General features: G+C 40.9%; 1 protein-coding gene across 2 annotated transcripts; it reads left to right on the top strand.

Annotated features, from left to right (window-relative positions):
* The first annotated feature begins 697 nt into the window (after positions 1 to 697).
* LOC103178320 lies at positions 698 to 21,851 on the top strand. Of its 2 annotated transcripts, XM_007892988.2 has the most exons (8): positions 698 to 832; positions 10,584 to 10,710; positions 10,795 to 10,970; positions 11,745 to 11,905; positions 13,794 to 13,968; positions 15,487 to 15,786; positions 20,039 to 20,157; positions 20,868 to 21,851. In XM_007892988.2, the coding sequence occupies exons 1-8, from the start codon at positions 745 to 747 to the stop codon at positions 21,360 to 21,362; spliced, it is 1,641 nt and encodes a 546-aa protein (XP_007891179.2). In that variant the 5' UTR covers positions 698 to 744; the 3' UTR covers positions 21,363 to 21,851. The 2 variants fall into 2 exon arrangements, with proteins under 2 accessions (XP_007891179.2, XP_007891180.2); XM_007892989.2 differs by lacking the exon at positions 15,487 to 15,786 and having other exon boundaries at positions 699 to 832.
* The last annotated feature ends 305 nt before the right edge of the window (positions 21,852 to 22,156 follow it).

The following is a 22,156-nucleotide window of genomic DNA, read 5'->3' as shown; positions in this document are numbered from 1 at the left end:
GGCAAGGATTATTATTACTAATCCTTGCATTTGATTATAGCGACTTTTACGTCAGGAGGATGTCTGAATGCGCTTTGCGGGATTTACTGCGTATTTTGTGAATGAAAGCAACAGCCAATTTGCACACAGCAATGTCCCACTCACAGTCATGGAGTGAAAGCCCATCCACTCCCTCCCTCCCTCCCTGTCCTATTTTTTTTATTCCCAACACCAATCAACCTTCATAATTAAAAGTCCTGGTCAAGCGCTCGCAGGCGCCGCGCAGCGCGCTTTATATAAAACCGAGCGGCTTTTGTTGTTCTTGGCATAAATGAAGAAAATTTACTCCCTCCCCCTCCCCCACCCAAAAAAAATAAATATATAATGATAAGGTTGCCCTGGATTGTAGGGGATTGTTGGCCAAGAAAGAAACTCCCCGGAAGGTTAACGTGGGCGGATTACGATCAGTTGAGGCTCATGTACAGACCGTCAGGGCGGCACCAGTCACGTCCGCAGCGATGACTGTACGTTGGGAGCGAAGCCAACGCTGAGAGCGGCGGCAGTAACAGCAGCGGCTGTCGGGGCTGTTGTTTCCGCTTCGGTATCTCTCGTCCTTCTCCTTTTGCAAAGATGAGTTAAGACAGTGGGGAAACAAGAGGCCATTCGGCCCCCCCTCCCCTCCTGCTCACTGCACCCCCCACACCCCCCCCCCCCCACACACACACACACACACAGCTTTGAACAGCAAGAAAAGACGCTGCGACAATGTGGCCGCGATCAGCTCCGGGATCCGGACCGTCTCTGCTCACCTGCCTCCTGTGCCTCCCTCTGGCTCGTGCCGCCCCGGACCAGGGTAAGTACCTGCAGCCCCCCCCCTCCCCTCCCTCCCTCTCCCCCCTCCCCCCCTCTCCCCCTCCTCTCCCCCGCCTGACCCTTTGTTACAAGTGCCCCTCAGTCCGGAGGCTGAAGAGAGTGACCCGGTGCGACAGTGGGTGGTGTGAGTGTGGAGCAGAGCCCCGGGAGCCGGGGGTGAGGTGCGGGGGGTGAGGCCGATGGAGGGGCTCCTCTGTGGGCTGAGGGGCTGAGGGGCTGAGGGGCGGCTTCGTGTCGGAAGCCGAGGCGGTCAGGTTAGGGGCGCAGCATTCCTGGGGACGGCCTTCCCGACCGCTCCTTACTTTCCACTGGAAGAACCTCCAGCCGCTGCGCCACTGTCGACGGGAGCAAACCCCGTCACAGCTCAGCAGCTGTTAGTGCAGCGACATTCCTGTCCCTGTCCCCCCCCTTCAGCTTCATTACCAGATACCCAGTGCCAGGATTATTATTATTATTATTATTATTATTATTATTATTATCCGTCCCAGTTTCCACGAGCCGTTGCCATCACTTCAGAGACGTCGCCCAAACGTTTCTGGGGCTCTGACGCCTCACTTTGCGGTCTCGTTTTCGCACCGCAAACTTGATTTATTTCACGAAGAAAACAACTCGTTTCAAAATCGATCATTTATCAAAATGACCGCACGAGTGACTGGTGTCAAACTTGTGTGTGTGTGTTGTTTTTTTTAAAAAAAATACATTGAACTCTTTGTTCTGGACTAGAAATCTAATGACGGCGTAAGGATGAGATTTGAAACGCTGTCGTTTGATGGTTTCCAAATGTTGAGATTGAAGCAATTCTGGTGCACATTGTTTATATTTATATGTGGTGTATGTATATATTTTTATATAAGCACATATGCATATATACCGTAGAGTGCAAAAGATTGGATTAGACCAAAAAGATGCTTTTAATTTTAAATTGCATCATACACACGACTGGTTACAAATCAATATTGCACAATTCTGAGGCTCGGTTTATAGGTCTTGTCCAATTTTGTATAATTTCAGATTCCGATACTGGACGGCTGTAATTAAGACTATAATATCTACACTTTGGGATGTACTGTTTGTAAATCAAATGTGAATTTGTAAGCTGGTGCTTTGTTTGACCCTCAATTCTATTAGCTGGAGTTAGATTGCTCGAAGGGCCAAATGGCCTACTCCTGCTCCTACATGTTATGTTAATTCTCTTGTGAACCATATGTGTGATGATTGACCACAATTGTCCTTCTCTATCTCTGGAATGACCCCTGCCTTTGCCGAGCTTGTTCCCCTCTGCTGCCTAAATGCCTTAAATGCCTAAATGCCCTACTTTGGCAGTTCTAGGCTTGATTTCTCAAATACTCTCATCAACCTCGCTTGCTCAACTGTCTACAAGCTCCAACGAGATTGTACAAAACAAAAATAAGAATGGGTATTTCCCTGAGCATCAATGTGTGAATATGCCTTGTGGGTAGTTGAGAAAAAGGGGCTTAATCACAGGATTTGTGTCTTAAGCACTCTGAGACATCGTCTGGCGTGGAGGGCGTTATATAAATCCAAATCCAAGTTGGTTGTTGTTGTACATGCCTTTTGCTTAAACACCACCAAATGGAATAAGTTGCTTCGCATTTTATAATGCTGCGGAATGACATTTTTATATTCAGTGAAAAAATTGTTTTAGTATCAATAAGTGTTAGGAAGATACAATATGAACATGATGAAATATGACACAAGATTCAGCCCATCAATCATTTTCTTTTCACATTCCACATACAATGTGATATCACAAATTCTGTTCAACATGCAGTGGAATTCCCCAGTAAAGCACACATTACGATTGAGCCACATGCAGCTGTATTGGCATTGGCTGCAGTGCCAATGATGCAATGCAATACGGAAAGGGCTGTTGTTTTATATCAATTTCTGTCTTATTTGGTTAGTGGGATTTGTATTATTTTTGCGTTGTCAGGTCCATGATCAAAAAAGAATTATAATTTTTCATTCAGTTTTGAGCTCAACATTGATGCACCATTTTATAAGAAATACATGATGTTTACTTTTAGCCTAGAAAAATATATTAAGCTGTCTTATCAACATGCCTTTGCATAACTGTCAAATTGTTAAATTGATTTTCATGATCCTCGCACTCGCCTACATATTGCTTCATTCCCTAGCAATTCCCTACTTCTCAAATCTGCTCACACCCCACTCTTCTCCCCATCCCCTTTGCTAGCATCCTGAGCATGGAATCTGCACATCCTCGACCTCCTCCACTCCCCCGTCACCAGTTGTCCCTTCAGCCACTATGCCCTGAACCTCTGGAACTTTCTGCCTCAATCACTCCACCTTGTCCCTCTTTTCCATCTTCAGATCGCACCTGAAATCTTTCCTCTTTGACTGTGCCTACAGCCACCTACTATTCTTCCTGACTTGGTATCAAACTATACATCTTTTTGCGTTATGATATGTTGCCCAGCACAAACGGAGTTTAATAAATCCAGTTTGTTGTTGTGATCAACCTGACTAAAGTCATTAAGGTTGAGAAAAAAGTTTATCCTTTCAACATTACTGTATTATGTTTCTGCTTTTCAGTATTAATTTGACCTGTTTTTCTCACTTGAAATGTCATTTAACACACTAGAACACGAGAAGAGAATTAGTTATGTTATTTAACTTTTCATATGCATAAACATTTATATAGCACCTTTCTCATTGGGAAGTTAAGCACTGGAGTGAACTTTGTTATAAACATTTTGAATATTCTGCCAGTTCTCTTATTGAATATCATTTTACAGAAAAGTTTGAAGCACTTTGAGATGTTATAGGTGCTCCAGCAAATATAAGGAATATTATCATATCATTGTAACCTACAGAACCTCTAGACCATTCAGGAAATACGCTGATAATTGCCTTAACTCTTAACTATGGGAAAGGGGTAAATCACCATTAGTATAGGGCCCTTATACAGCGGTGTTTATATTACGTGTTTGTTTTTGTTGGTGAATCAACATAATTTCAACAAAATACATACAAAATGTACAGTATTAAAATGTGCTGGGCATTTGCAAACTGCAATGGTTTCCCACTTTTGACACTCCCTGGAATCCGGCTTTGGTTTAATGTGAAAAGCAGAAATCTGGCTTCCCACTCCACATTGCTGTACTCATCTCGCAGTATTAATGCAATATTAGTCTCTTGCAGGGAATGTTTAATGATGTTTATCTTTGACCAATAAAGGAAATTAAATGAAACATCAGATTCATTATTTGATTTGTTTACAAACCACATTGTGATATAAACATCCTAATAACTATATCAGATGTGTCAAAATAATAATTTGTATGATTCACTAGTGGTGGTGACCCATGCTTATTACAAGGAACATTAATAGCAGAACATTCCTGTTTAATTTCAGTGCAATTTGTGCTGATAACGCTAAGTCCCCATCCTTCTTCCAAAACAGTGCTTTCAATGGCAAGTTATGCAGTTTTAGTGGGTTAAACTGCAGCCGTACCCAACACACTCTCTGGGATCCCCTTGCCAACCTGCATCTAATATTCGCTAGAATGTGAGTGTGCCTATTCCATTCGAGTCTCTGGAATTTTCATGTGTAGGTGGGATGCAAGGAATTCTGTTTGGTTTAGGTACTCTTAAGCATGTTGATGAGTTTTTGTGGTGACATCAAGACAGCTATCCTTATTCCGTGCTTCCTTACCAAATGATTTATAACTTTAGAATCGTCTGTTCCATTTTAACATTTACCCATGGTAAAAGTAAAGATGTGTGGTGGCTGTGTGTGGGATTTAGGCGAAGTGTGGGATTGGCCAGGATGGTTTTTGATTGACTGGTTTTTGAGTGAGGGTTTCTCTCGACTGGAAGCCTCTTAAAACTTGTTCAAATATTTCAGCTCGTCGTTATGTACGTCCCCTTGGTTTGAACTCCATGATAAAGGGAATTGCGCGTAATCTGCAGAACAGACTTAATGGACTGAATGGCCTTATTGCTATTTAGTCATGTGCATTCAAAAATGTTGTTTATTTTAATCATGAAACCTAAAATCTGTATGGATGTAGCAGGCTAGAGACCAATAGGAAATGTTTTTTTTTAAGATTGTAGCTGCTTGTTGCCTTGGACTATCATTGTACATTTTTAGTTGGACGTTTGATGCAGATGTGTCTTTTCACTGTCCGAATTGGAGATGAGCCCTGCATGGCGTTGCCAGGCTACAGAAAAATGAAAAAGAGAGAGAACAGGAAAAAAAATGAATTCCAGGTTCTTTTTAAAGATCCAGATAATTATCACAAACGTGAACAAATAAGGTAGTACTAAGTTTGCTAATATCAATTCTGAGATGTATGAGGCTTAGAGGGAAATGCATGTGTAGTACGTGTCATGTGTAAACCGTGTGTACAGTGGAAATTCCAGATACCCTTAATCATATAATAATAAACAATATATTAACAGAAGTGGTGGTAATAGTAAGCGATTCCTGTAATTATATAATATTATAATATTTATTTCAGGATAGACTGGATAGGTTAGGCCTTTTTTTGCTTGAGAAGCAACATTTAAGAGGGAACCTAATGGATGTGTTTAAAATTCTAAAAGGGTTTGATAAATAATAAGCTGTTTCCACTGAATGGAGAGTCCATAACCAGCCACATGAGTGTAGGTGGAGATTCGTGTGGAGTATAAACACTGGCACAGACTGGTGGGGCCAAGTGGCCTGTTTTTGTGTTGTACATCCTTTGTAAATCCATTGTAAACAATGGAGTGTGCTAGAAAAATACTAAAATCATATATTGTAGTAGAAGCCAAGTTTAAAATTCAGAAAGCCAAATGCACTTTAGAAGAATTGGACTAATTCAATTGGACCCATTTCATTTTTACTTTACAATTGCTTCTTCACAATTGCAACTCAAACTCCAGTAACATTCCTTGCATTTGATATAGCGCTTTATCATGTTGTTGAGATGTCTTAAAGTGCTTCACAGGATTTTACTGTAAAATATGTATTTTGTGGGTGAAATGTTTGTGGGCCAATATATTTGAGTAAGATAGATATGGTTTTACAGACACCCTATCGTTTTACTGCAGGATGCACTAACCTCTCCATTGGGCCATTTTCTAGTTGACATAGTAATGCCAAGCTTATGCCAAGAACATGCTAGTTACTGTAAGACTTGAAATGAATGCAGTTTGTGAAATGCCAGTATGTTGAAATGCCATTATGTTTGGTCAAGTGAATCACAGCTTTGCATTGCTTTGCATTGTTTACATCTCTCTGAGATACACACCCCATTAATGTTCCAGAGTGCAATTGTGGTGTCTATCCACAAGAAGGGTGACTCCAGTGAAACTGATAACTACAAAGGGATCTCGCTGATTTCAGCGGCTCTTAAAGTGGGCTTTGGGTACTCACTGCATGTGTATCGCACGCATTGAAGGCTTTGGATCATGAAGGAGTTGGCTGGCTTCCATCCTCGGGAGGAATGTGCAGGACAGGTAGTGGCTCTGTATGAGATTGCAGAAGACAATACAAATTACATTTGTATAGCGCCTTTCACATCAGGAGGACGTTCCAAAATACTGGACAGGCAGGGATTTGAACCCGAGCTGGGGATCGGAAAGGGTGGAGGGCAGGGAGGGTAGGTGAGTAGCCGTAGGCTCGGGCGAAGAGGAGAGTTTTGAGACGTGCCTTGAAGGAGGCAAGGGAGAGAGAGTGAGGTGAAGAGAATATAGGATGGAGTTCCATAGGGTGGAGTGGGCCAGCAGGGGATGTGGAGTAAGCCAGAGCGGACACGTTGATATGGGGTCAGCAGGTCGCAGAGGTAGGAGGGGGCAAGGCCATGGAGGGGCAACGTCGTAAGGCTAAGGGGAAACGCACTTACGTTGTGTTCATTGACCTTTGCAAGCCTTTCAACCTAGAGCCTCATGAGGCCCTCATGATGAACCTGGAAGCCAGAGGAGTACATGGTCAACTGCTGGATTTTATTCAGAATGTGTTTTCGAGCTCCAAGACCTGTGTAAGGGTCGATATTGGACTCACTGAGCTCATCCCTCTAGAAAATGGAGTAAGGCAAAGCGGCCATTGTCAGCCACCCTGTTTGATGAGTTCATCAACAATGGGTTTAGATGGAATCGAGGGGGAAGAACTTAGTGTATCTGTTCCAGGCCTCTCTGTTAGGATTGCGATGCTTCTGTTTTGTGCTGCTGGCGGACTCACCTGTGGACCTTCTGCGCTGCATCTGCTATCTTGAACACTGGGCCAACCAGTGGGACATGGTGGAAAGTGCCCCCAAGTGCAGAATCATGGTTCTACACGGTCTAAGAGAAGACATTGAAGGAGTTGATTGGAAGCTACAAGGGGCACCAATCAAAATTATTGATTCTCCTCAGGGCCATAGTAGACATAAACTCCAGCCTGAACACTGTCCTGAAGGACTGTGCTGAGAAGGGGCAAAGGGCACTCTGGTCATGCTCATCACTCATCAAGGACAGCAAGGTCCCAATGTAGGCCAAGGTTGTGGCATACAAGACCTGTGTGCAAGCAGTCCTTCCTTATGGATCTGAGCTCCTGGGGATGTAGCAGAGAGGTTTCCTCTGACCCACCTGCAAAGTTCAGGATCAACAACAACAACAAGATTACATTTGAATAGCACCTTTCATGTCGGGAGAACGTCCAAAGGCGCAGGACAGAGCATAGCATTTCAGACCTAAGCTGGGGATGGGGGGGGGGGTAAGGGATGGGAGAGGAAGGGGGTTGGCCGATGGCATGGTTGAAGAGGAGGGTCTTGAGGTGGGACTTGTAGGAGGCTAAGGAGGGGTGAGGCGGAGTGACTGGGGAATGGAATTCCAGAGGTTGGGGCAGAGTGACTGAAGACTCTCCCGCCAATGGTGGGGCGGTTGGGTCGGGAGACGTGGAGCAGGCCAGAGCCGGCTGAGCCGAGGGAACGGGTGGGTTGGTAGGGGTTTAGGAGGTCGCTGAATGGGAAGAGACGTGTGTTGCATTTCATGCTGAGATGCATTGCCCACCAGGAAGCTCTCGGAGTTATGGTAACTACCATCCACATCGTGAAGGCTCAAACCCAAGTTAGTCAGATGTCGAACAACTAACTAATGACTATCCTCTTTGGTGGGGAGGTAAGTGAGGTCTCATTGAAGGTCTCATTATGCCTGGCAACAGAATGTCGGAATCGAGCCGGCCCTCTGTGGTGATCTCGGTAGTCCAGTTCCTGAGCCAGGCAGGTCCACAGTATTCCAGGGCACTGCTGATGACAGCACAGCCCAGCCTGGCTCATCGGTAGGACCCAGAAGGGCAAACCAGTCACTAGAGGCAGGGAATCATCCACTTAACTGCTCTTAACCCTGCAAGCCAAAACCCCAATGGGTAGGTGGTCCTAGCTGGCCAAGCAGTGGGAAACTTTGCCAGACAGCGATATCAATGGCAAGCTATAGTTTTAGCTGATTAGACTCCAGCAGTACTCCATTGTACACTGTGGGATCCCCAAGCCTTAGCTCTTGTTCTTGCTAAACTACGCCTAATACTTTCTGGAATTAGGTAAGCTGGATGGGGCCCTTCAGGGAGAGAGTGTGGTTTCCATCCCAACAATCCCATCTCTGGGATTTCCATGTGTAGGTGGAATGCATTGAAATCTCAGCTTGGTGGATACTCTTAAGCATGGTGATGGGTTTCCGCATGTGGCATGCATCCAGCTGACCAAAACATATATATATACAAGTGTAGAAAATACACTAAAATGCATTTGTTTCTACTGTACAATAAGACTGCTTATAGAGGGTCGTCTCATAGTTGTGCGCGCTGTTTAAAAAGCTTAGAATTTAAAGTTTAGTTTACTCCCACAACTTCAAACACTTCTAGTGTGCATAATTAGGTCAATTGTTAAATTGTTGCACATCACAGAAACATTTCAAAGCGCTTTGAGACCTTCTGAATGTTTTAAGTGCTGCATAGAAATACAAGGTTTTTTTTAAAATGTCAAGACGCTGAGTTTTTTTTCCCAGGATGATAAAATGTATCCATTATGGCAGTAATGCCCTAATGATGGGGAATTCCAAGGAGATACAGTCGTGCCAATGTTTTTAGATACTTTACTGACTTGCAGAAAATTACTCACCTAGTCTACAAGCAATTGCAAGCAATTGTGTTCCAGGGAAACTTTTGCAATGGATGAGAGACTGGGCAGGAAATATAATGCAGACAGCATTGTTGTAGGTAATCTCTCTGAAGTTTAATACTCTGTAAATTTAAACTTAAATTGTTGAATTTGTCTCAACGCTGAAGACAGTTTTCTGTAGTTCTTAAAATAACTTTACAGAAAAATGGCTTAAAAATTTTGTACATTTAAGAATTTGCAATTTTTGTGTCCTCTAAATTACTACATAAATATTGCAATTAAATTTGGATTAAGATGGAAATTCTCACCACTATGCATTTTGTAGACTCTTGATTATTGATAATTTACCAAATCAGTAACCAGTGATTAGAGATTAGGATAGTCCCTGGAAGAAATAAGGGAGAGATGAGAATATTTTTCCAAGTTAGAACATGGAATTGTTTATAAATTTTTTACAAAAAGTGGTTATTGAACTTAAGACCATAACATTTAAAAAGGGATTGAATAATCATTCAAAAAGTTACAGGAAAATTTGGGATTAAAATAATTAGCTCCAATGGAGGATCTCCCATCACCATAGAAGGTTTAATGCACTGAATGGCTTCCATCTTTGCTTGTAATGTCTGTGATGTACTGCTACACTGTGTGATCAAGTGACGAATATTTCTCCACCTTCCACAGAACGGTTAGCTAGTGTTTTTATGTGCTGCTGTACTTTGTTCATGCTACAATTTAGTCATCTGGTAACTGTTTGGTTTAAACTTGGTAAATCAAGATGGCTGCATCTGTTTAGTGACTAACGTCCCGTTTTGTGATCTGCTGTGCTGCATCTTCTTTATGCCAGTTAACTTCCAGAGAACATGATTGCATGATACAAATGAAGTACTCGCTTATTTCAAGTACATATTTTAGAGTGCATCAGCACAAGAAGAATTTGAATTTAAGACAATGGATAATGCAGCTAAATTTTGTGTCAGCAACATCTCCATTTTTAATTGTCAATTCATTTAGGAGGTTGAATTTGGATGAGTGAAAGATGTTAACCAAGATAACATCCCACTTTACTTTTTTTAAAAAAGAAGACAGTCTTTATGTTAAAGTTCATCATGTAGGCAAAAGAAAAACAGCAAGTGTACATCAAGATGTGGGAAGGTTCTCCTTTACTCACTGACTAAAATTTGCAACAGATTCTCGTGAAATTGATTGGCTTATAATTTAGCCCTAAGATCTGGGAGCTACAGATGTTTGAATAGGAACACAATAGAAACTGTTCCTTAGTGCTCTGAATGTCCTGCTGACCCATAAATTGACAAATTCTTCCCTATTTTTAGACTTCCGTCTTCAACTTTGCCTATGATTGCCTCTCCTTATCCACCTTTCTCTTGTTCATTGTCCAATCCTTGTTATTACAGTGCTCTGAGCCCTTATCCTGCACAAACAGGTGCTATATAAATGTAAGTTGTTGTTGCTTTTCGTAACCTCATTCCAGAAGCACTTCCTAAATCCCTTTTCAAAGCAGTACTTGGATTTTCAGTATCTAGTTCTGAAAATCAGTAGCGTGAGCTTAACACCGTTTGTAAACAGATCATTTTTTTTGTTTTTGAATAGGACTTCTTGAACTCCCTCCTACAGTGAACCTCTCCATACGTTCTCATAACCTTAAGACTATACTAACATGGGATGTAAATGGAACATTTGGACCAACAAATTTTAATGTTGAATGGCGCCAATACCGGTAAGTACAGATGTATATTTAGAAATATTTTACACCATTGCATAATGTGATATAACTAAATCATCAAAACTTCTTGTTTTATAGACATGCGGAATGGAAGCCTGTAGAAACATGTTCAAATATTTCAGTTCATCATTGTGACCTTACTGAAGTATTCAGCCCTAATGGAAAGAATATGTATTATGCTCGAGTTATGGCATTTTCACATTTCAAAGACTATCCTTTTGCACACACAGCTAAATTTTCCTTCAAAGAGAATGGTGAGTCATGATTTGAAGGATACCCCCCATTTTTCCCATATGTTTTTTTTCCTTGATAAATTTTGATTTTTAGGAAATATGTTGATTAATTGTTTGATTTTTAGCACATGTGTTGTGTTTTACACTTTAAATATTTTTGCTGCCTTATGAGGGGGATTGTTTTTTGGGGGGTGGGTGATGAGCTGTCTCCTCTATGTCACTACTCCCCATTTGTTGCTGCTGTTATTTTAATTTTGGTGGTATCACCGTATTGAGGTATGATTTCAGCTGTAGTAGGAAGTTGACCTTTAATACAAATGTGCCACTCTCTTAAGCTCATCTTACATTACAGTTTCTGAGACTTACTCTGATTCTATCTATTCAACAAAGTGTTTATAGTCGTTAAAGTTTCTCTATTGCTGTCATGTATGGGATGAAAAAAACTAGTAATTAGTCTTGTATTTTTAAACTCATTCTATCATAGGAGCTTTATGGCTCAGTACCTGATCTGTATGGTTCACTACCAAAACCAAATTTATCCTTAGAGACGTTAGAGTGGGGGAAAGAGATAAAATAACCATTAAGTAAAACCATCCAATATGTAGGCATTCTGCCTGATAGCATTACAAGGTTACAATATAATAATTCAGTCTCTAGGGTAAATACTTACCTTAAAAAGATTTGGTTTAGAATATATTACAAGCCCTCTTTTTTTAGAATATTGTGATGTTTGGTATTTGGCATCTATTAAATATTACAGTGCATTTATATTTGTCATGGTATTGCCTCATACAGCTACATTTGATGCTCCCAATGTAACTATTCAATTTGATGGAAAGAACTTGATTGTGGAAATTAACCATCCGGTTGCTCATATAACATCAAAAACTATGAGAAACGTTTTACTTCCTTTGAACTATACTATTTACTCCTCACAAAATGGAATTAAAAGTCAGGTAAGAATTTATAAGTTACAGTTGTCTGAAGCTTCATGTTATTACTATGCAGCATCATCTGGGTTTATTTAAATGGACTTAAATGGATTCCCACACAAAAAACACATGCACTGCACTTTATAGCATATCCTGTGAAGTGCTTTGGGACAACAACTATGTGGTAGCGTCTCAGAGTGTTCTCCCACTGTGACTGGCATTATATGTAATTTAAACGTTATTATGTCTGTGACACCCTGGTAACTGAATGTATTTGTACAGGCAGATATCAGTCTGACTCAGTGGGTTAGCACTCTCACCTCTGAGTCAGAAAGTTGTGGGTTCAAAGTCCATCTTGGGTCTTTGAACTCCATTTTGACTGACACTCTCACTACAGTACTGGAAGTGCTGCACATGTGAAGTGAGTCACAGTGGTCGGAAGAAATAAAGAAGCTGTTTATATCTTAGATCAGTGGTGGCCAACCTTTTTGGATGGCCAACAAAATTAATTTTCTTGAATGAATATCTCTTGATTTATACCAAGAAAAACTTGGAAATGCACTAATTGAACACAGCCTTATCTAGACATGTGCGAATATTAGGGGATGCAGTTTATTGACAGCCCCATGGGCTACAGGTTGACCACCAATACCTTAGATAGTAAAAGAGTTAGAGGAGCAAAGTGTTCTAGGGATGCAGATTTAAAAAATCTCTGAAAATAGAACACAAGTGGCTAACCCCATATAGAATGCAAGTAGAGTCCCGGGCTTCATGTCCAAAGGAATATAATCAAAAAGCAAGGCAGTAATATATAAAACCATAGATCACTTGTAGACACCAAGCTCCGTGAGCCGATTACCCCCATCCTCGCCTGGCTTCACTGGCTCGTCATCCCCCAGGGGATTAAGTTTAAGATCCTCGTCGCCATTTTCAAAGCCCTTCACCATCTTGCTCCTCCCTTCCTCTGCAATCTGCTAACACCTTACCAACCTGCCCGCTCCCTCCGCTCGGTGGGCACTGCCTGTTCCATGTCCCTTATCCTGCCTGCCCCATCATCAGCAGTTGGGCTTTCAGCCTTTCTGCCCCTACCCTCTGGAACTCCATCCTGGAGTCCCTTCATCTTGCTTCCTTCAAGGTCTGTCTCAAGCCCTTCCTCTTTGACAGTGCCTTCGGTCATCCTGCTACTCCACCCTCCCTTTGTCCCACTTGTCTTGATTCCAATCTCCAGCAAACCCGTGACGGTCCAGCACTTCGGGACATTATCCCAATGTGAAAGATGCTCTGCAAATACAATTGTTGTTGTTAAATTGCCCTACTGGTATGAAAATTCAATGGTTGAATTTTCACTATGCCTGAACCTCTGGAACTCCCTGCCTCAACCCCTTCACCATTGCCTCCTCTTGCCTGTCTTCACATCGTATCTGAAGATTTCCTTTTTCGACCATGCCAACAATCACCACCTCTTTCTTCCCGGCTCAGCTTCAAACTACCCCATTATTTAATGCTCCGGTGATATCTTGTATGATGAATGCTATATAAATGCAAATTGTTGTTGTAAAAACTGACTGGAAAAAAGTCTAGAGAGAAAAATTGAAATATAATTTTGAGGGGATTCTGCATTCTCAGAGGTCTGCAGTATTTAGATTGTTGTAGATATTTGAAGATACCTGTTTTGAACTGACAGCGATGATATGCCACCGTGTCTAGAGATTTCCTGTTGTGGAGAGACAGATGAAAGAGATCTTTGTGCAAATTTTTGCATTACATTATGGATTAATTCAGTGGTTGTAGGTCTGAAGCTCACAGTTGGGAGGATGATTTAATTGGTAAGCAGTGTCTTTGGGAGCATTGAAGCTGATTTCTGTAACTTTGTTTTATAGCAGAATCTGATTTTTCTTTTCATTTATTACAGAAAGCTAAAGTTGCTTGTTCAAAGTTTCCATGTGAAGTGCCATTAAATGTCACAAGGAACTTGGTTCAACAAGAAAATTGCTGTGTGTCTGTTCAAGCATATTTCATCAAAGCCCAGCTGAGGGGAGAAAGGTCACAACAAAAATGTTTACTGGTTCAATTTACTGAACCGAAAGGTAATGTAGTCATGGATGTAACTTTGTGTCTTTAATCTCTGATTTATTGGATTGTGAGTATGGAAAACTATTCTGATCTATATGAGAATGAATAATTGTATCTATAGATCAATGTAAGATATTATTGCTTGGTGCTAACAGTCAGAAGATCTAAAGTGACTACTTCTACCACTTGGCTTCTGACTTTGTAAGATCAGTATCTGGTTTGCAGTATTTTTAATGTAAAGCATCCTGTTGGATTTCCATTGATCTCTGCTCCGGAAGTGAATCACACGAGTTCCTGTGGTTCGTTATGGAGATAAAAATCTCACAATTATTTCTTGGCACAAATCCTCATCCTCCTCAGTGGAGGGGAAATGACACAGGCACGCACAATGGTCTGAATGGCAACTTTCTCTGCCGAAATCTGTGTGATTCTATAAACCTCCAGGAAGGAAGCTGTATGGAATGAATTCCCACTGTAATTAGTGAACAAAGAGACCACTGTTTTTACAGATTGTATAGAATATTCCCCTCCCTCTTCTTGATATTGAGTAATACCATCAGGCACAGAGAGCAATAATTTGAATAAGATTTACTGGGTTTCATATTGGATCTCCAAGCCAAAGCTATCAGGATGCTTTTGCCACTGGATTTTGATCAATGTGAGGTGGACATGCCTGTCTGTCAGTGCAATAGTGCTTATTTATAGCCTCAATACAGAGTATTTACAAGACGCAGCTAGATGTTAGTTGGATATTGTGAAAACAACAACTTGCACTTATATAGTCTCTCCATGCAGGGTAGCATCTTTTTGAGCCATCAAAAAGTCAGATTTTATCAACATTGTTTTTTTTAAAAAAAATAGTTAAGTCTTGCTAACAAGTATAGGTGGGGTTGCTTCATAATTTGACTGTGTGCTGACATACTCAGAATTTTAATCACAATTTCCGTGGAGTTTGTTTGGAAGCTGTCCCTTGATTTGATGCCACCAACCTCAATCAGCGAATGTTGACTATGAGCTTCCAAAATATTAAGTGAGAACAATCGCTGCAATCTATCAAAAAAGAGGCAATGCCAGTTTGGGTCAAATGGTAATCAGGGAGAAGACTATCATCACTTCAACCAAATCCAGGTAGCTGATGACTCTTAATGGCATTGGTCCAGCAAGGCAATCTCCCACTGCCTTACTGATGAATCGATAGCCTTAGGAGGAGTAAGTGAAAGATTTTGCCAGTCCTCTTGATCCCTACCTCAGGTACATACAACAGAAGAACCTGAAGTAGCTGTGCTAGAGATGAGAAGGTACCCGGCTAATGGTAGAGGCAAGTTCTTTTCACATAATGCTGCAAGCTTGAATATCTTTTTGGTAGTCTTTGGAGAAGCAGGAAGGAAAGAGCAGAGAAAGCTCAATTGAGGACAATATCTAAAGTAACAGCGTCGTGCCAATGAATGAGGTTTCACTTGGCCAGTTTGCTGCTCAAAGTGCAATGATGCGATGGCATGCGCCTTCATGAATGCCACGTGATATCTTGACAGATTCCAGGATGGTGTTCCCAGATACCAGCAGAAAAGGGGAGGTGGAGTCAATAGATCAACCAAAGGTTAACACTTCCCAGAGTCAAGAGTTCGAGAACTATTTGGAGGAGTATTCTGATGAATATTATCACAATTATTATGATCAGGACATTGGGTATCAATATGACTACAGGACCGATAATGAGGATGATGATGATGAGGAGGAGGAGGAGGAGGGCAATGAGCTAAAGGAGACCCGAGAAGAGTTGATTTCTGCGGTGCCTCCCAAATCTCATCAGGGCAATGTAAATATTTCCAGAGGTACGTATGCCCTGATCATGTTTGCTGGTGCCCTGTGCCAGGTCCAACATCATCTGCTTAGCTTCCTCCCTTTTCCTCTTATAAATGTTCTTCCTTTTTTTCGCTGGAATGCCAATCAAGTTTGTTTTTAGTGAACGAGGCAGATTCCACTGCATCCAGGAGTTACATGATTGCATATGCTGGGTAGAAGTCCTCAAGGCTATAATAGTCCCAACTGGTTCCATTATATATTCTTTGCAATATATTATGACTCCATCCAATGCCTAGTCACTGTCTTTTCAAAAGGTGACCACTTGCGAGGGCCAGGAGTCTCTGTTGCTTGCAGACTGGCTCAGTGCTCAACTTACAGCAGTGAGGATAATAATAAATAATAATAATAATCCTTGCATTTGATATAGCGCTTTTCACTTCGGGAGGATGTCCCAAAGCGCTTAACAGAACACACTGTAAAGTGAATTGACTGTATATTTATGGGCGAACGCGGCAGCCAATTGCGCACAGCAATGTCCCACAAACAGTTGTAGATTGAAAATGACCATTTTTTATTATTGTTTTTGCTTTTGGAGGGATTATTATTAGGCTCTGTGTGGAGTAAGGAAACTTGCCCAAGGTTTCGCCCTGCCTGGAATTGAACTCAGGTCTCTCACTTGCAAAGCGAGTGCTCTAACCACTGAGCTACAGGACTCCACAATGGACTCCAGGATGGTACATTCCCAGCCGTGGTGAAACTTCCATTCTTCCCAAGAATAAACACAAGTGATAAGACATCCTGAATTAATAATGTTTAGACTTCAGCTGAAGCTGGAAATCCATCTTGTATGTTGGCTTCTTTCCCAAGAGCCCGCTTCATCTCCATTAAATTCCCTCCTCTCCACTTGGCTAAAGGGGACCTGAGATCAACAGAATATATTTACTCAATACGATTCACATGTTACTTTTAACTGCATCCATTTTTTTACACCTCCTCAACTTCCTGCACAGGACAGATAAAAAATCCTGTTGTACACATGTAGGAAGTTGTGTGCATGCCCTCAAGGTTGTGTGCAGGCCGCAAGGCCCATCTCAAGACCTTTCTCTTCAACCACGGCTTCGGTCACCCTCTCTGCCCTCCACCTCTTCTGATCCCAACTCCCAGGTCGGAATGCAAATCCTTGACGGTCCAGCACCTTAGGACATCCTCCTGACGTGAAAGGTGCTATACCAGTGTAATTGTTGTTGCTGAGAATGGGATTTAGTTGCTCATTTGGCTAAATCCCATTCCAAGTAACTTCAAGTGATGTATATAATGTTGCTCTTGTGCATAACAGGACTCGTTTTTTCAGTAGCATGAAGGCATGTCGTTATGCTCTTGTACAATATAGGGTTAGAATTAGAAGGAGATGGGAAAATAGAAAACAGAAATTCAGAGATAAAGAGAGCAATAGAGAAAGAGAGAGAATAAGAAAGAAGGTCAGAGTGAAAAAAACAGTAAAAATGTGGCAGAGAGAGAGACATGCACACATACTAGGACTGGTTCAGTCTGGTACTTCATAGAATCATAGACTTATACAGCACAGAAGGAGGCCATTTGGTGTCTCTTTGAAAAGAGCTATCCAAATCAATCCCTCTCCCCCACTCTCTCCATAGCTCTGCAAACTTGTCTTTCCCAAATAATTATCTACTTCTCTCTTAAAACTTGTTATCGCATCAGCTTCCATCACCCTTTCAGGCAATGCATTCCGGATCCGAACAACTCACTGCGTTTTATCAAAAAAAAATGTCTCCTCACCTCCCCTCTGTTTCTTTTAACAACTATTTTAAATTGGTGTCCTCGGTTTACCGCCCACCTGCCAGTGGAAATAGTTTCTCCTTGTTCACCTTATCGAATACCCTCATCATTTTGAATACTTCTATTAAGTCTCCTCTTAACCTTCTCTGCTCCAAGGAGAATAATCCTAGCTTCTCCTGATGACTGAAATCCCTCATTCCTGGTACCATCCTGGTAAATCTCTTTGCACCCTCTCCAATGCCTTGACATCCTTCCTAAAGTGTGGTGCCCAGAACTGAACACAGTACACTAGCTGAGGCCTACCCAGTATTTTATAAAAGCTCATCATAGCTTCCTCACTTTTGTATTCTATGCCTGTATTTATAAAGCCTAGTATCCTGAATGCTTTTTTAACAGCTTTATCTGCCTGTCCTGTTACCTTCAAAGATTTACTTATATGAACCTCCAGGTCTCTCTGTTCCTTCACTCCCTTTAAGATTGTACCATCAGTTTATATTGCATCTGGAGGCAGAGGGCATGGCTGGTATTTGTTACAGTATAACTCCTAATGGAACAATTTTAAAGCCATTTTGTATTTTACATGATGATGAATTGTTAGCTTCCAGCAATGGGAAAAATTCCAGTTAGTTTGCATTATTGGCTCTGCTGTACTTGCAAATGTCCTGTGTAATGTACCACAGCTCAAGAAGATATGTAATTCAACCCAGGTCAATAAAAATTGTACAGGATGGAGTTTTCCCACCATTTGCACCATCATCAAGAAACACTGCAAGTTATAATGTAACTTGTAGATATGTATTTAAAAATGTTTTGCAACCAATTTGTCAATGTTCTTCTCTGTTGCTTTTCCATTGTTTTCTCTGTCAGATGTTAATAACAGCTGCATAACTCTGGCAAGTTTTTTTTTAATAAAAACAATGTTGGCGCTTTTTATAATAATGTGCTCTTGCTTATTGTTCATTGTTCTTGGTGTTTGACTAATGCTATCAGCTTTTAACATACATCTTATAGATGAAGGAACTTGATATGTTGTGACAGATATTGTATTGGAGGTGAACTTGTCTGAATTGCACTGATACTATTGACTCCTAGTTTGTAAAATTTGTGCAAAATGAACACATTTCACTTTGAAGGAAATGTAAATGGAGGGAAAAGAATAAGCACAGTACTACAGAGTGAAATGGAAAAGGTGTCCTACATATTTTATCAAACATGCTTCTTGCCTATAAACACTCTTTGAATGGTTAAAACATTATAGTGTAGGTTTACTGGGTACCGTTTATCTATATTTGAGTAATGCGAAAGTAGTTGCTGTGTACTTTTAAGCATGAATTTTAGTTTATATTTCAGGAATGCAAAGAAAAAAGAATTCAAACTTATTTTATACATTAGTTAAACTGTTAGCCACCTCAGTGAGGCCTGCCATCTTGGCTCAGTTGGTAGTACTCTGAGTGGGAGGTTGTGGGTTGAAATCCTTCATCGGGAACTTTCAGCTTGTGATTGAGGCTAACAATTGAGTGCAGTGTTGGGGGGTTTTCAACATTACCAGAGGTGCTATCCTTCAGATGAGCTATTAAACTGAAGTTGTCTCTGCCTGTTCAGGTGGAGGTCCCAGAACATTATTGAAAAGGAGAAGGGAATTTCTACAAATCCTCTTGTTAAATTGGTCATTCACCTTTGGGCTACTTGTAGGACACGGCAGTGCTCAAATTGGCTGGCATGTCTGCCTATAAATACAGATACTACACTTTATAGTAGATACTGTTTTGAGATGTTTTTGACGAGATGAGGAGACACATGAATACAAAGATTATTTAAACTATTTGGCTACTTTGTGGTAATGTACACTTCAAAAATAAAAGCGCCTATACATATTACCAAACAAATGATTTTCTCATCTGATGTCTTCCAACGAATTGTCAGCATCATTAAAGAACATAAGAATATACAGTACTGGAAAAGACCATTGATATATGAATTGCATTTTATAATAATAATCCCTGCATTTGATATAGCATTCAAAGCGCTTCACAGAATTTACTGTAAAGTGAATTGACTGTATATTTTGTGGGGCAAATGTGGCAGCCAATTGCGCACAACAGTCTTGAATTGAGTGACTAAATTATTTGTTTATTTGGACTATTATCCCCAGAAAGCGATCTGCCAATCAACTAACAGCCGGGTTCCTATTTACTGCTAGGTAAACAGAGGAGTTTGGAATAAGGAAACTTGCCTATGGTTTTGCCCCACCCGGGAATCGAACCTGGGTCCTCTCTCTTGTGAAACAAGGGCACTGTCCATTATGCTATGGGACTCCATAATGTGCAGATCAGTAGGGTTGGGGGGTGGAAGAAGATGTACCAAATTTTAGTATTTTTTTAAAAATTCACCTTGCTTCAAAACAACTACTGTATAGAAGTCGTTCTGCTACTTTGAGAGAAAAAAACTTATGTTCAATTACCTTTTTTTGTGTTTCTGTTTTAGGGCATTTCGTTATCATCGTATTGTCAGTTTGTACAATTTTCTTGATTGTGCTGGTGGTTTCAATAGTATGTGGTATTAAGAAATTTTCTAAAAAGGACCTGGTGTTGCCAAAGTCTTTGGTAAGTACTTTGTAAAATATCTGATTTGAAGTCTCTCGCATTATCACAGCTGTGATGTTGTTGTGGACAGAGCTGCAGCTAACGGGCCAGGAACTTTCTGGTTTGAATCTTGAGCTGGGCTGAGCACACTGGGCTGAATATGTAGGTTAAATTGGCTCAGGCCTTTTAAGGAGTGGAGAAGAAAAACTGGATCCAGAGTTCCTTCCTCTCTGTCTGGGTTAGATACTCTTAAATACGGTGATGGGTTTCAGTGTGTGTCAGAGACTTTGCTGACAAAAAAAAGATCCAAGGTTCTTATTCCTGGTCCCGCTATGGCACTCTACTTGGTTGTGTTGTGTGCGTGTGTGGCAGCCAGGGTGGGGAGGTCAGGCTCGACTGACACAACAACAAATTGCATTTGTATAGTGCCTTTCATGTTGGGAAGACATGCCAAGCGAAAAAAAAAAATTATATATATATATATACATTCTATATTCTTTGACTGTTTTTACATAAGTTTGTTCTATATGCATCAAATGAAACTGAAGGAATTGTGACTTTGTTAACTGATACTGTTTAATGTAATTATAGTTTGCCTTTACAGATTTTTTGTACTGGATTATAAACAAATCTTTCAATTTCTGGATATTTATTCATGTAGAATTCATACAGAATATTGCCTTTCTCATTGCAATATGGTAAATTTAACTGAAGTTGCAATCTGGTTGCAGGCTCACCTCGTAATGGGTGGACGACCTTATACCTCTGTTGGCATGGGGAGTAGGGAGAGCAGTGTATCTGTGGTGATCAAGATCGAGGAGGCCGTCAACAAGATGACTAACCTTTGTGAGGGTGACCTGAGTGATGAAGCACAAACAGAAAAGGAAAGTTGTCAAGACATTGCTAACTTTGGCGAGACTAATCTGAGTAACTGTGCCTTGGACAACATGTGTGTGAACAACATCAATACTCGTGGCACAGATCAAGAGGGTGCTGATCAGGACAGTACTGAAGTAGGCAACGTTGAACCAAACAAGACTGATGTCGATTCCATTAATCCAGATGAAACTGTTACACAAACTACCAAATCAGACAATATTAGCCCAGTCTCTACTGCAGACAACTGGGGATATGATAAACCTCATGTTCCATTGGACATGTTTACCAATTGCACTGATGAACAGAATGGCTACAGGAAGGCCAGCTCTGCGGTTGAGGTAGACTAACTAGCATTGGTATGCTCTTGCTTAAAAGGCAGATGTAATGATTAGCACTTTAAAGGGTTAAATCTGGAACTTTATGAAGTTGTCGGAACCTGTAGGACATGGAATTCCCAAAAGGGCTGCGGTGGCTGATACTGGTGAGCGAAGAGAAGGATGTCACCAGTACTTTTAAACTTGAATATCAAAGGCTTCACTTTTAAGACCATTTTAAGAGTGACTATCTTCTGGTATTGCCTGGGATCACCAGTTTATGTGTGGAGGGAAGAGTGAACACTAACTTTGGTATGACTAACTTTGACCACGTTTACAACAGCAACTTGCATTTATATAGCGTCTTTCAGGTAGCATCCGTAGCGCTACCCCGTTTAGAAACAAGTGGAACTACTACACTGTAATACTTTAGATAGAATCGCAACTTGGCACATGCCTCAAACATGACCTATTGTTACAAATTGGCTTTTGTATTACATGAATACAAGATAAAATGTGAAAGCTGAATCTTTTTTCTGTCATTAGACTCCCTATTTTACTTGTGGCACCTTGTTTGAGGTGACTAAACCCTTGACGAGGTAAGTTTAAATTCAGTTTAATAATAATATTCCTTGTATTTGATATAGCACTTCATCACGTTGTTGCAATATCTACGCATTGCAGTGTCCCACGCACAGTTGTGGTTTGAGTGACCAAATTATTATATGGGGGGAGATTATTATCCACATTTCTTGAGTGTATGTGTGTGTAGCTTGAAATACATTTGAATAACTCAAAGGTTCTTAGTGAAACTGTACCGATTTCAC

This window comes from Callorhinchus milii, unplaced genomic scaffold (assembly GCF_018977255.1).
Source record: "Callorhinchus milii isolate IMCB2004 unplaced genomic scaffold, IMCB_Cmil_1.0 Scaffold3, whole genome shotgun sequence".
Classification (NCBI taxonomy): domain Eukaryota; kingdom Metazoa; phylum Chordata; class Chondrichthyes; order Chimaeriformes; family Callorhinchidae; genus Callorhinchus; species Callorhinchus milii.
The sequence above is the reverse complement of the archived record's forward strand: the minus strand, read 5'-3'. Positions and strand labels throughout refer to the sequence as shown.

Excerpts from the sequence above, each read along its gene's own strand:
- LOC103178320 (XM_007892988.2), top strand. The coding sequence starts at position 745 with ATGTGGCCGCGATCAGCTCCGGGATCCGGACCGTCTCTGCTCACCTGC. Across the intron at positions 10,971-11,744 it reads ATTTTCCTTCAAAGAGAATG|CTACATTTGATGCTCCCAAT; the intron begins GTGAGTCATGAT and ends TGCCTCATACAG. Across the intron at positions 20,158-20,867 it reads TGGTGTTGCCAAAGTCTTTG|GCTCACCTCGTAATGGGTGG; the intron begins GTAAGTACTTTG and ends ATCTGGTTGCAG.